The sequence below is a fragment of the Callithrix jacchus genome, chromosome 7 (assembly GCF_049354715.1).
Source record: "Callithrix jacchus isolate 240 chromosome 7, calJac240_pri, whole genome shotgun sequence".
NCBI classification, from domain to species: domain Eukaryota; kingdom Metazoa; phylum Chordata; class Mammalia; order Primates; family Cebidae; genus Callithrix; species Callithrix jacchus.
This window is the reverse complement of record NC_133508.1, coordinates 90,002,560-90,015,383: the sequence shown is the minus strand read 5'-3', so window position 1 is coordinate 90,015,383 and position 12,824 is coordinate 90,002,560. Positions and strand designations below refer to the sequence as shown.

At 40.0% G+C, this 12,824-nt stretch overlaps 1 protein-coding gene across 31 annotated transcripts in view; it reads right to left on the bottom strand.

Moving 5' to 3' along the window:
• ZYG11A (zyg-11 family member A, cell cycle regulator) overlaps positions 1-12,824 on the bottom strand; it is a 53,649-nt gene that overhangs the window by 15,642 nt on the left and 25,183 nt on the right. For 20 of the 31 annotated variants that reach the window (XR_013520073.1, XR_008472890.2, XR_008472891.2 and 17 more), the window contains 4 exons: positions 11,156-11,220; positions 9,775-9,874; positions 9,638-9,688; positions 103-264 (listed from right to left, as the gene is read on the bottom strand). Coding sequence is in view for 23 of the 31 variants with exons in the window: in XM_078331833.1 (XP_078187959.1) it covers positions 103-264; positions 9,638-9,688; positions 9,775-9,874; positions 11,156-11,220 (378 nt within the window). In the remaining 8 variants the exon portion in view is untranslated. The remainder of the gene's footprint in view (positions 1-102; positions 265-9,637; positions 9,689-9,774; positions 9,875-11,155; positions 11,221-12,824) is intronic. The other 11 variants (XR_013520078.1, XM_078331839.1, XM_078331840.1 and 8 more) reach the window with 5 other exon arrangements.

The window sequence follows — 12,824 nt, the reverse complement described above, 5'->3', positions numbered from 1 at the left end:
GTCAAAAAAAAAAAAAAGATACACACACACACATATATAGATAGATATATTACTTTATCATGAAGAAAAACTTTACATATAAACTCAATCCTGTCTTCCCACCTCCAAGACTTGGATGACGATTTCCAATCCTTGATTTTCAATAAAGTGCTTGCAGGCAGCTGGAGACTCATCTGTAAGATTCCAAAGTGCTTTCAAAGTAAACAAGAGGGTGACATCATCTAAATTCTCAGTAGTCTTTTGTTTTACTATTGCTAGAAGTTCCTAAAAACCAAAGAGACAGGGAGTTAGATGGTCTAATGACTAATCAATTGCGGTATAAGGAAAGCAATGTTAGGACGCATCAAATCTTGATTCTAAACCCAAGTTCTGCCACTTAGTAGCTTTGTGATCTATTTTCTTCCTATAAAATAAATTACAACTACTTCTTACAGTTTTTATGAGGATTAAATGAAAAAATTTTAAGTATAGTGAGCACTTAGACCAGTTATTGCTATACAGTCATCAAGTTCATAATTGGGTACATTAGCTATTCCATTATTTTTATTTAGAACACTTAGTCAACAACTTCTTTAAGCCAAGTACCAAAAAAAGGTAGAAGGCAGACCAAAAAAAAGTTGGCTTTTCTCAATTAAATAAAATAATTTTAAATTTTGGTTAATTCTTTGATGGAAACACATAAAAGCCTAAAATTTAGGCTTTAGGAAGGGTGGGGGAAGGAAGCCTCCATACGAAGGTAATATGTAAACTGAGACCAGAAGACAAAGAGGATAAGCCAGCCCACTGAGAAATGGGGACATGCAGGAGTGGGGCTAGGAGGTTAGAGGGAGGAGGCACATGCCAGGCAAAGTCTGGGGCAAGAAAAACTTTGCTGCTCAACGTCACTGAGCAGGTCACTGGGGCTAGAACCCATGCCAGCATTCCAACGCATGACCTCACATCTTGAAGAAGCAACTGGTTCACTTTTAACAGACTGTGAAATACCACTTGAGAACAACATTTCTAGAAAGAAGTCAAGCTAGTATTTACGGTCTCTTTCAATATCAGACTGCCATGTGAGAGAAAAAAGACAAACCATTTTCACTTCAACCAGCTGATGAAAAGATACATAAAATGTAACACAGCACCAAACAAATCAGAATGTATATTTTCAAGAAGAATGAGACTACCTAAACTATTTTGCCCAATTAGGAGAGAATGCGTCAAGAGACTTTATGACAAAAATCTTCAAGAGTCAAGAGGCGAAGAAAAGAGTGACAGATGAGACAGACACTCACCTACGCAGCTAGTAAGATGAATGAGAGCAAGGCCAGGAGCAAGGGAAGTGAGCCTGCCCCTGAGTGTATCACAGTGGCCAGGCTCTTGGTCATGATTTAGCTTAATGATACTCCAAATAACTACGCACTGTTACTACTATGACAGATACTATGTTTTTCAACTGAGGCCCATTTTTTGATGAAAAATCTAAGACACAGAGGAGACTTACCCATTGTCATATGAAGAGTCGCTGGCCTGCTCTTTATCTATATCTTATCTAGTCCTGTTACCCCTCCCAGCAACTTTACGTTCATGGGATATGTTCCTCCTTTACATTATTTGGCAAAACTCTTACCTCAGTTAAATGTAACTATCAGTCTACTTCATACCTCCCAACAGTCAACATATTAATGTTGAAAAAGACTGAGCTCACTTTATCTCAATTTCAGTATGTGCTCATGAATTTCAAAAGGGCACTTAACTGTATTTGTCAATACTACTTTATTTCCAAATGAATTTGCTCCAAAGACTATTTACTAATTCTCTCTCCTCAAATTTTTACCACCATCTTCTCATTCCCCTCATTTGATTTTTTCATCCTGTTTTTTCACTGAGAAATACACCCACTCTTCCTAACAAAATCTACCAACCTACTTGCACTTGCATCAGCATACTCTGCCTTCCCCTCTGCTCCAATCTAAAGCCAACATCTTTATTTCCACTCTAAATCCAATTTCCCCACATACAGAGATTCAGCACCAAAATTATTTCCCTGTATTTTGCTTGTGGCATCCACTTCTCCCTCTTTAGAACTATTATCGTGGGCACAAAATACTTCTTAATGTAACTGATCTTTGAAAGAAAAAAATGACTGGCCGGGTGTGGTGGCTCATGCCTGTAATCCCAGGACTTTGGAAGGCCAAGGCAGGCGGATCACCTGAGGTCGGGAGTTCAAGACCAGCCTGACCAACATGGAGAAACCCTGTCTCTACTAAAAATACAAAATTAGCCAGGCGTGGTAGTGCATGCCTGCAATCCCAGCTACTCGGGAGTCTGCAGCAGGAGAATCACTTGAACCCGGGAGATGGAGATTGCAGCGCGCCAAGAACACGTCATTACACGCCAGCCTGGGCAACAAGAGCAAAACTCCATCTCGAAAAACAAAACAAAACAAAACTGACCCGACTTCTGCTTTCCTTCTCATTAAATTATATCAAAAAGTTACATCCATTTCTCACCTCCCATTTGCACATCATCCTACTCCAATCAGGTTTTGGCCTACCACCCCACTGAAATAACATAAGCAGGGTGACTAATGACTTTCTCTTGCCAAATCCCATGGTCAATTCTGTCCTTATCTCATTTGACCACTCAGTAATATTTGACACGACTGCCAAATTTTTCCTGAAATATTCCTCTTGAATTCTAAAACACCTCTTTCTCGGTTTTCTTTGAGACAGAATCTCACTCGGTCACCCAGGCTGGAGTGCAGTGGTGCAATCTCGGCTCACTGCAACCTCCGCTTGCTGGGTTCAAGCAATTCTCCTGTCTTGGCCTTCCGAGTAGCTGGGACTACAAGCATGCGCCACCATGCCTGGTTAATTTTTTGTATTTTTAGTAGAGACGGGGTTTCACCATGCTGGTCAGGCTGGTCTCAAACTCCTGACCTTGTGATCTGCCCACCTCAGCCTCCCAAAGTGCTGGGATTACAGGTGTTAGGCAACACACCCAGCTCTCAGTTTTCCTTCTAATGCACTTTAGATGCTCCTTTTCAATCTCCTTTTTTGGTTCATCCTATTTTTTTTTCCAATATACAGGCACATCTAGGAGAGACTGCAGGTTCAACCCCAGACCACCACAATAAAACAACACAAATTTGTTTTCCCACTGCATACAAAAGATATGTTTACACTATAATGTAGTCTATTAAGTGTGCAAACGCACTAAGTCTAAAACACAATGAAGACAGCTTTTCTTTTCTTTTCTTTTTTTTTTTTTGGAGACAGTATCACTGTGTTGCTGAGGCTAGAGTGCAGTGGCACCATCTCAGCTCACTGCAACCTCTGCCTCCCAGGTTCAAGCAATCCTCCTAGTGTCAGCCTCCCGAGTGGCTGGGATTACAGGCTTGTGCCACTGCACCCAGCTAATTTTTGTATTTTTAGTAGAGATAGGGTTTCACCATGTTGGCCAGGCTGGTTTTGAACTCCTGCCCTCAGGTGATCCACCCACCTCAGCCTCCCAAATTGCTGGGATTACAGGCGTGAGCCACTGTGCCCACCCAATGTAGATACTTTAAAAATATTTTATGGCTAACAGCAGCTCACACCTGTAATCATAGCACTTTGGGACGCAATGGCAGGACAATCGCTTTAGAACAAGAGCTTGAGACCAACCTGGGTGACATGGCCAGACCCTGTCTCTACAAAAAAAAAAAAAAAAAAAAATGTAAAAATTATCTGGGTGTGGTGATATGCACCTGTGGCCCCAGCTCCTCAGGAGGCTGAGGCAGGAAGATCGCTTGAGCCCAGGAGGTCGAGGCTGTAGTTGAAACATGTCCCTACCACTGCACTCTAGCCTGGGTGACAGAACTAGACTCTACCTTGGAAAAAAATAAAATTACTGCTAAAAAATGCCAAATCACCTAAGCCTTCAGCAAGTGGTAATCTCGTTGCTGGTGGAGAGTTTGTTTTTGAGACAGAGTCTTTGTCACCCAGGCTGGAGTGCAGTGGCACAATCATTGCTCACTGTAACCTCAATCTCCCTGGCTTCAGGTGATCCCACCTCAGTCTCTTGAGTAACTTGAGAGTACAAATGCATGCGACAATGCCTGTCTAATATTTTGTAGAGACAGGGTTTCGCCATGTTGCCCACACTGGTCTCAAATTCCTAGCCTCAAGTAATCTGCCCACCTCAGCCTCCCAAAGTGCTACGATTATAGGCATGAGCCACCACACCTGGCCACAAAATGTTTCTTAAATACAAGACTTGAAAGTCTAAATTACTCCCTGAACCATGGGCTGCAGAATGGATATTATAAAACAAGCAGGAAAATATTAACTTCCTTGCTTGTACATCTCCATCAGAACTCTTGAGTGGTTGGTACATCATCAATAAGCAGTAATATTTTGAAAGAAATCTTGCCAGGCATGGTGGCTTACACCTGTAATCCTAGCACTCTGGGAGGCCGAGGCCGGTGGATCACCTGAGGTCAGGAGTTTGAGATCAGCCTGGCTAACATGGTGAAACACCGTCTGTACTAAAAATTCAAACTGGGCCGGGCATGGAGGCTCACGCTTGTAATACCAGCACTTTGGGAGGCCAAGGCACCTGGGGTCAGAAGTTCGAGACCAGCCTGGCCAATGTGGTGAAACCCCATTTCTACTAAAGATACAAAAAAATTAGCTGGGCATAGTGGTGCACACCTGTAATCCCAGTTACTTGGGAGGCTGAGGCAGGAGAGTCGCTTGAACTCAGGAGGTGGAGATTGAAGTGAGCTGAGATCGGGCCACTGCACTCTAGCCTGGGTGACAGAGCCAGACTCAAAATAAATAAATAATAAAATAAAATTCAAACTGCCTTTAAAAAAAAAAAAAAAAAAAAAAAGAACAGAAGCACGAACATTTATTTTTTAGATTATACAAAAAAGAGAAGGGATGAGAAGGGAAGGGAGCTGTGGGGCTTGGCCCCAACCCCGCCTGGCTCTATCTGAGCAGAGGAGATCTGAAGAAGATCCAGGGGTCAGGCCAAACTGCCTTCTTCACATTTCAAGCATCTCAATAATGAACACATCCAAAATCGCTCTTGGTTTTTTATTCTTGATTTTATCCCTATTGTAAGCAGACATACAAGTTAACAAGACAAAATAAAACTAATACTGGATATTAAATACTCATAAGCATAAGATTCCACCTGTAATAGCAATGCAAAAGGTTAAAACCCCTGGAATAAATATAAGAAGCATATAATATCAACATGATGAACACTTGAACATACTTCTGGAGGACATGAAAGACTTGAATATACACTCTGTTCCAAGATAGGGGAAATCACAGGATGTCAATTTTTCTACATCAATCTGTAATATAATCCCAAGGAAAATGGTATTTTTCCTCAGAAACAGGCCAGCCAATTCTGATGTCTGCACAGAAAAAACAAATAGAAAAGGATAACTAAGAGAAATCTGAGGACAGATCTTAAATATTCAAGTATTGATAAAGTTAGTGGATAGACAGACATGTAAATTAATGGAACAGAAGAAAGTCCAAAAATAGATATATATAGGGGTATTTAATATGATAAAGGCAGCACTATATAATGATGAAGACAAATAATTGAATAAAGAATACAAAGGCAAATAGAAATACATAGAGAAGAAAACTTAAGAACAAACTCAACATCTCAAAAAAAAAAAAAAAGTCCAAATATTCACATTTAAAAAAAAAGGAGAAAGAACAGAAATCACAGGATGAAAACCATGAGGAGGCTGGGTGTGGGGGCTATAAACACAGCTCCTCAAGAGCACTGCTGGAGCCCAGGAGGATGAAACTGCAATGAACCATGATCGCGCCACCTGCCACTACACACCAGCTTCAGGACAGGATGAGATCAAGTCACTTAAACAAAACGAGAAATTTTTAAAAATACTTCATGATGGAGGGAAATACTTTGCAAGTGTGCCACCAATCCCAGATGCATAATAAAAGAAGAGAATGTATTTGACTACATGAAAATAAAAAATTATTGCATCATAAAACATGCCATAAATGAACTAAAAATAAACAGCAAAATGGGGGAAAATGCATGCACCCAATACCATAGTCAAAGGCGCATTTCCTTAATATATTTTTTTAAATCCTATAAAATAGAAAAAAGCCAATAACCCAAAAGAAACTTATAAAGACCATGAATAGACAGTTTACAAAAAATACAAATAACTCTTGGGAAAAAAAAAAAAAAAAAAAAGGCCAGTTGTGGTGGCTCATACCTGTAATCCCAGCACTTTGGGAGGCCAAGGTAGGAGAACCACTTGAGCCCAGGAATTTAAGACCATCCTGGGCAACACAGCAAGATGTTGTCTCTACAAATAACTAAAAGAAATACACATATATGTATATATATTAGCCAGTCATTGGTGGCATACACCTGTGTCCCCAACTACTTGGGAGGCTGAGGTTGGAAGATCACTTGCGTCCAGGAGGCGGAGGCTGCAGTGAGCCGTGATCATGCCACTGCACTCCTGCCTGGGCAACAAAGACAGATCTCAGCTCAGGAAAAAAAAAAAAAAGGCAGAAAAATGCTAAGAAAATTAATGATAAAAATTCATGTAATAGGCTGAGTGGCTCACACCTGTAATCCCAGCACTTTGGGAGGCTGAGGTGGGTGGATCACCTGAAGTCAGGAGTTCCAGACTAGCCTGACTAACATAGTAAAACCCTATCTCTACTAAAAATACAAAATTAGCCAGGCATGGTGGCACACGCCTATAATCCCAGCCATTTGGGAGGCTGAGGCAGGAGAATCGCTTGAACCCAGGAGGCAGAGGTTGCGGTGAGCTAAGATCATGAGATTGCACTCCAGCCTGGGTAACAAGACCAAAAAAAAAAAAAAAAAAAATTCATATATAAAATAAAAATAAGTATAGAATAAAACAATGATATAATTTTTTAGTGAACAATATTAACATAATCATAACATAAATACCAATTAATGATTTATTTTAAATTGTGATATAAATTTGTTGGGGACTGGAGAAGGGAGTAATTTGTAAAAAGATTTGTAGAAGAACTAAGTTCTTATTTACTATAGCAGCAAAATCAACAGAAAACACCTAAAGCTGCTCAATCAAGAAACTACAGTATGAGCATTTTATTTAGAAATGTGGAGGTTAGGAACGATCCAAGATGGCCGATCGCTAACATCCCGGGATTGCAGCTCTCAGGGAAGGCACGGAGAACTAGAGGACGCCACTCTTTCAGACAAAGTCTGGTCGCTCACGGAGCAGAAGATCCCCCAGTGGTGGAAACACACGAGTCGCCAGCGCAACTCTCGTGGTCGACCCAGCGGTTCCGCCGGCACGCGGCAGCGTTCGGCGCAGAGTAAACGGGACCGGTTCCCCTTCTGACCGAGGTTTGGAGCCCCGGGAAGGCAGAGACGCCTACTACAGAAACAAGAAGGAAGCCCGACAGGAGAATCCTGGGCAGAAAAGCACCATCAGTTTTTACGCCGCTGCTCTGGCCCTGGGAACTGACAACCTGGACGTCCACTCAAGAGACCTAATCTGAAAGTTGGTAATTTCAAAGACGACAGGAGGATAAATTTACAATGACGGGAAGAAACCAGCGTAAAAAGGCTGAGAATACTCAAAGTCAGAACGCCTCTCACTCTAAAGATGATCACAGTTCCACATCAACAATGGAACAAGGCTTGATGGAGAAAGAGCACCTCCTGATGACAGAATCACTCTTCAAGGAATGGATAATAACAAACTTCGGTGAGTTAAAAGAACATGTTGTAGCCCAACGTAAAGAAACTAGGAACTCTGAAAAAAGGTTTGATGAAATCCTATTGAGAATAGACAACTTAGAGCGGAGTATGAGTGAATTAATGGAACTGAAGAATACAATACAGGAACTCCGAGAAGTATGCACAGGTTTAAACACTCGAATTGTTCAAGCAGAAGAAGGGATATCAGAGGTCAAAGTCCAACTTAATGAAATAAAACGTGAAGAAAAGATTAGAGAAAAAAGGATAAAAAGGAATGAGCAAAGTCTTCAAGAAATGTGGGACTATGTGAAAAGACCAAATTTACGTTTGATAGGTGTACCTGAATGCGACGGAGAGAATGAATCCAAGCTGGAAAATACCCTTCAGGATATTATTCAGGAAAATTTTCCTAAACTAGCAAAGCAGGTCAACATTCAACCCCAGGTAATACAGAGAACACCACAAAGATATTCCTCAAGAAGAGCAACACCAAGGCACATAATCGTTAGATTCACCAGGGTTGAAACGAAGGAGAGGATACTAAGGGCAGCCAGAGAGAAAGGTCAGGTTACCCACAAAGGCAAGCCTATCAGACTTACAGCAGATCTCTCGGCAGAAACTCTACAGGCCAGAAGAGAGTGGGGGGGCCAATATTCAACATCCTCAAAGAACAGAACCTTCAGCCCAGAATTTCATATCCAGCCAAACTAAGCTTCACAACTGAAGGAAAAATAAAATCTTTTATGAACAAGCAAGAACTCAGAGATTTTATTACCACCAGGCCTGCTTTACAAGAGCTTCTGAAAGAAGCATTACACACAGAAAGAAACAACCAGTATTAGCCTTTCTAAAAATACACCAGAAAGTAAAGAGCACCAACATAAAGAAGAATTTACACCAACAAATGGATAAAACAGCCAGTCAACATCAAATGGCAGTAACCCTAAATTTAAATTGACTGAATTCCCAATCAAAAGACACAGCCAAAACCCAACGGCATGTTACATCCAGACCTGTTTCACATGCAAGGATACACAAAGACTCAAAACAAAGGGATGGAGAAAGATTTACCAACCAAATGGAGAGCAAAAATAAATAATAAATAAATAAAAAGCAGGAGTTGCAATTCTTGTATCGGATAAAATAGATTTTAAAGCAACAAAGATATAGTGGTAAAAGGATCAATGCAACACAAGAGCTAACGATCCTAACACCCAGATAGGAGACTTAGATTCAATGAGACAGAAAATTAATAAGGATATCAAGGACTCTAACTCAGATCCAGAACAAGTAAACTTAATAAATATTTATAGAGCTCTCCACTTCAAATACACAAAATATACATTCTTGTCAATACCACATCTCACCTACCCATTAGTTTAAATGAAACATTGATTGGCCATTATTAATACCCAATTTTTTTCAAAATAAAGCAATATTTCCATTTACTCTCCCTCTTTCTCTTCCTTTCTTCCTCTCCTTTACTTATTTTTTTTTCTTTCCTTCTCTCAAAAAAAAAAAAGAAATCAACTTGTAAACCTCTAGATCCAGGTCGGCAATGTCTCTTTCATTGCTTGATTTCCTTTCTTCCCTTCCCTCCCTTCCCTCCCTCCCTCCCTCCCCGCTTCCTCCCTTCCTTCCTTCCTTCATCCCTTCCTTCCTCCCTACCGTCCTTATTCCCTTCCTTTCTGCCTCCGCCCCCCCAAAAATAAATAAATAAATAAATAAATAAAAAGAAATGTGGAGGTTATATACCAAAAGAAATAGCTACAAAATCAGAAAATTTCTTCTGGGGAGCAAGTCTTACAGATTTCTCACTTTAATAGGCCTTTTCAAAGATTTGATTTTTTTTAAACTATGATCATAACTTTGACTTTAAAAAAAAAGTTATGCCTACCTTAACTGCCATGAAAAGCTCTTCAAGGTGAGCCGTTTGCTGAGGTGAAAGCTATAAGCAAACAGAAAGGCTCAAGTGAACTATTGAAACTGTATAAAAACTAGAGAGAGAAATCTTGCCTTTAAGAAATTACATACCTGCAGAGCTAGAATAGAGGTGACACTCACTGCCATTGTTTGCATCTTGGGGTTTTCATGCTTACAGAGCCATCTCATAACAAACCTGGCAGCATCAAACCTGAAAAGCCGTATTTATTTTTCTCACAATTATATATAAAGTTTGTAAAATGTCAGATGGGGTAGAAGAAATCATTCAGCATTCCCCAACTAATCCCATAACAAAAAGTCTTGGACTTTTAAAGCCTCAGCTATGAAAACCAAGAGCATTTGGCAGAGAGATGACCAGGCAAGGGATAGGAGAGTATGCAAATAAGAACATGAAAAAAATATATAGAATTAACATAATAGATGACCAAGTCTAAGAAAAATGTATTTATCATTCAGTTTCTACTATGATGGGTCTGATAAAGAAAGGAAGTTCCAACAAAGCAGTTCATAATGTGAGTAGTAGACAATGCTGTAGCTAACATCACTCAGTTATAAAGTGACTGAGCCTAAACTTTGTACTGACAAATCAGAGCCTTTGCTCGTTAGCCTGTGCCTCATTTCTCTGCTCTTTTATACCAACTATTATAAATATTTTAAAGGGCCAGGCGTGGTGGCTCACACCTGTAATCCCAGCATTTTGGGAGGCCAAGGCAGTCAGATCACCAGCTCAGGAGATTGAGACCATCCTGGCCAACATGGTAAAACTCCATCCCTACTAGAATACAAAAAAAAAAATTAGCTGGGCGTGGTGGCGCACACCTGTAGTCACAGTTACTCAGGAGGCTTAGGCAGGGGAATCGCTTGAACCCGGGATGGGGAGGTGTCAGTGAGCCCACTGGGCCACTGCACTCCAGCCTGGGCAACAGAGCAGGACTCCATCTCTAAATAAATAAATAAATGTCTTAAACCTTGTGAATCTGAGAGACTACAAAGGCCTCAAGGGAAATCCTTCTGGAATGGCTAGAATGATGATGATTTCCTAAATAATTAATTAAAAAGTAAATTACTAATAAAATAATTATATTACAAAATGAACGAATGACTAATATTCTTTAGAACAGCCTGTATTAGGCTAGGAATTGTGTTAAGTACTTTATAGACATTATCATTTCTAAAGCTGGTTAAGAGTCACCATTTTACAAATGAGGAAACTTATAAGCAAAGATAATGGAAAGGCTAGATCTTGAGTCCGAGTATGTTTGACCCTTGTAGCCTGTTCTTACCCACTGCCTTGTACTGGAATCACTTTAGGAGACAACATTTTCAAGTAGGGTACTTCTAATCACTTCTCTGTGGAAGAAGCTCAACAGAACCTTCTCTCCAAACACACCTCATCCTAGCCTTAATCAGACCCCTGCATTTAATAACCAAAGGCCAACACCCCAATCAAATGACCAAATCTTACACTTGCCTGTCAAACGGAACATCCACAAGAATCCTGGAATTGGTTAAGGAGAGAAGACAATTCTTCTGTAACTTTTAGAGAATAAAGAAAATAATTTTAAACAACACTCCATTCTAAACAAAGATTTGGAAGTTATCATCAGTGAGCTTTTCTTATTGAGGGCCCACTGTGTACCTGTCCCTATCCACAATTTTCCATTTAATGCTATAACTGATGACTGCCACGCAGGAATGAAGACTTAGTAGGATTTTCCAACTTTCAGAAGAAGGTAGAAATAAATGAGGAAAACCACCTTCCTAATTGTATTTTTAAAAGATCAACTCCCCTTTCAAAGTAGCCATTTGAATTAGATTTTACAAATGTGTATCCTTGAGTAACCACTGCTACAGTCAAGATATACTACTTCTCTCACCCCAGAGAGTTCCACCATCCTCTCCTTCCAGTCAATCTCCACCCTGTAAACCCCATCCTCGGAAAATTCCAGTCATTATAGATTAGTCTTTTTTAAGATGTTATCCAAATGGAATCATGTAGCTCTGCTCTTTTGTGTTGGCCTGTTTTGCTCAGCATATAACATTTCTAAGTTTCATCTACATTGCTGGTATTGGTAATTCATCACCTATTTGTGCACCAAACAGTGTTTCCCTATATAGATTTATCATAATGAATCTGTTCATCTGTTGTTGGACATTTGGGATGTTTCAAGTTTTTGGCAATAAAGGTATCATGAACAAAAATAACTTTATATGGATACATGCTTTCATTTATCTTCAGTAAATACCTAAGAGTAGAATGAATAGGCAGTTTATAAAGTGTATATTTAACTTCTAAAGAAACTACCAAACTGTTCAAATCTTTTGACAACTTTTTATGATTGGTTTATTTGCACTGTATTAACGAGTTCTTTATATACTCTGAATGAAGTCCATTCTCATATATATAAAATGAACATGTTTCCCACTCCACATCTACCTTTTCATTTTAAAAATGTATTGGAGGCCAGGTGGCTCACACCTGTAATCCCAGCACTTTGGGAGGCCGAGGTTGGCGGATCATAAGGTCAGGAGTTCCAAGACCAGCCTGACTGACTTGGTGAAACCCCATCTCTGTGAAAAATACAAAAATTAGTCAGGCGTAGTGGTGCATGCCAGCAATACCAGCTACTCAGGAGGCTAAGGCAGGAGAATCACTTGAATCCAGGAGGCAGAGGCTGCAGTGAGCTGAGATCATGCCACTGCAATTCAGCCTGGGGAACAGAGTGAGACTCCATCTCAAAAATAAAAATGTGTGTGTGTGTGTGTGTGTGTGTGTGTGTGTGTGTGTGTGTGTGTATGAGAACAGCTTTTAATTTTGATGAACTTTCACATTTTTCTTTTATAATGTGTGCTTTTTGTATCCTAGGATATCTTTACTTACCCCAAGGTGAAAAATATTTTCTCTTCTGTTTTGTTAAAGTTTTATTGTGTTGGTTTCTTTGTTTGTTTGTTTTTCATTTGTTTCTTTTAGCCAAGGTCTTGCTTTGTTGCCCAGGCTGGAGTGTAGTGGCTCAGATCAAAGCTCACTGCAGTCTCCAACTCTTGGACTTAAGTAATCCTCCTACTTTGGCCTCCCGAGTAGCAAGGACTACAGAGATGTTTGCCACCATGCTCAGCCAATTTTTATATTTTTAGTACAC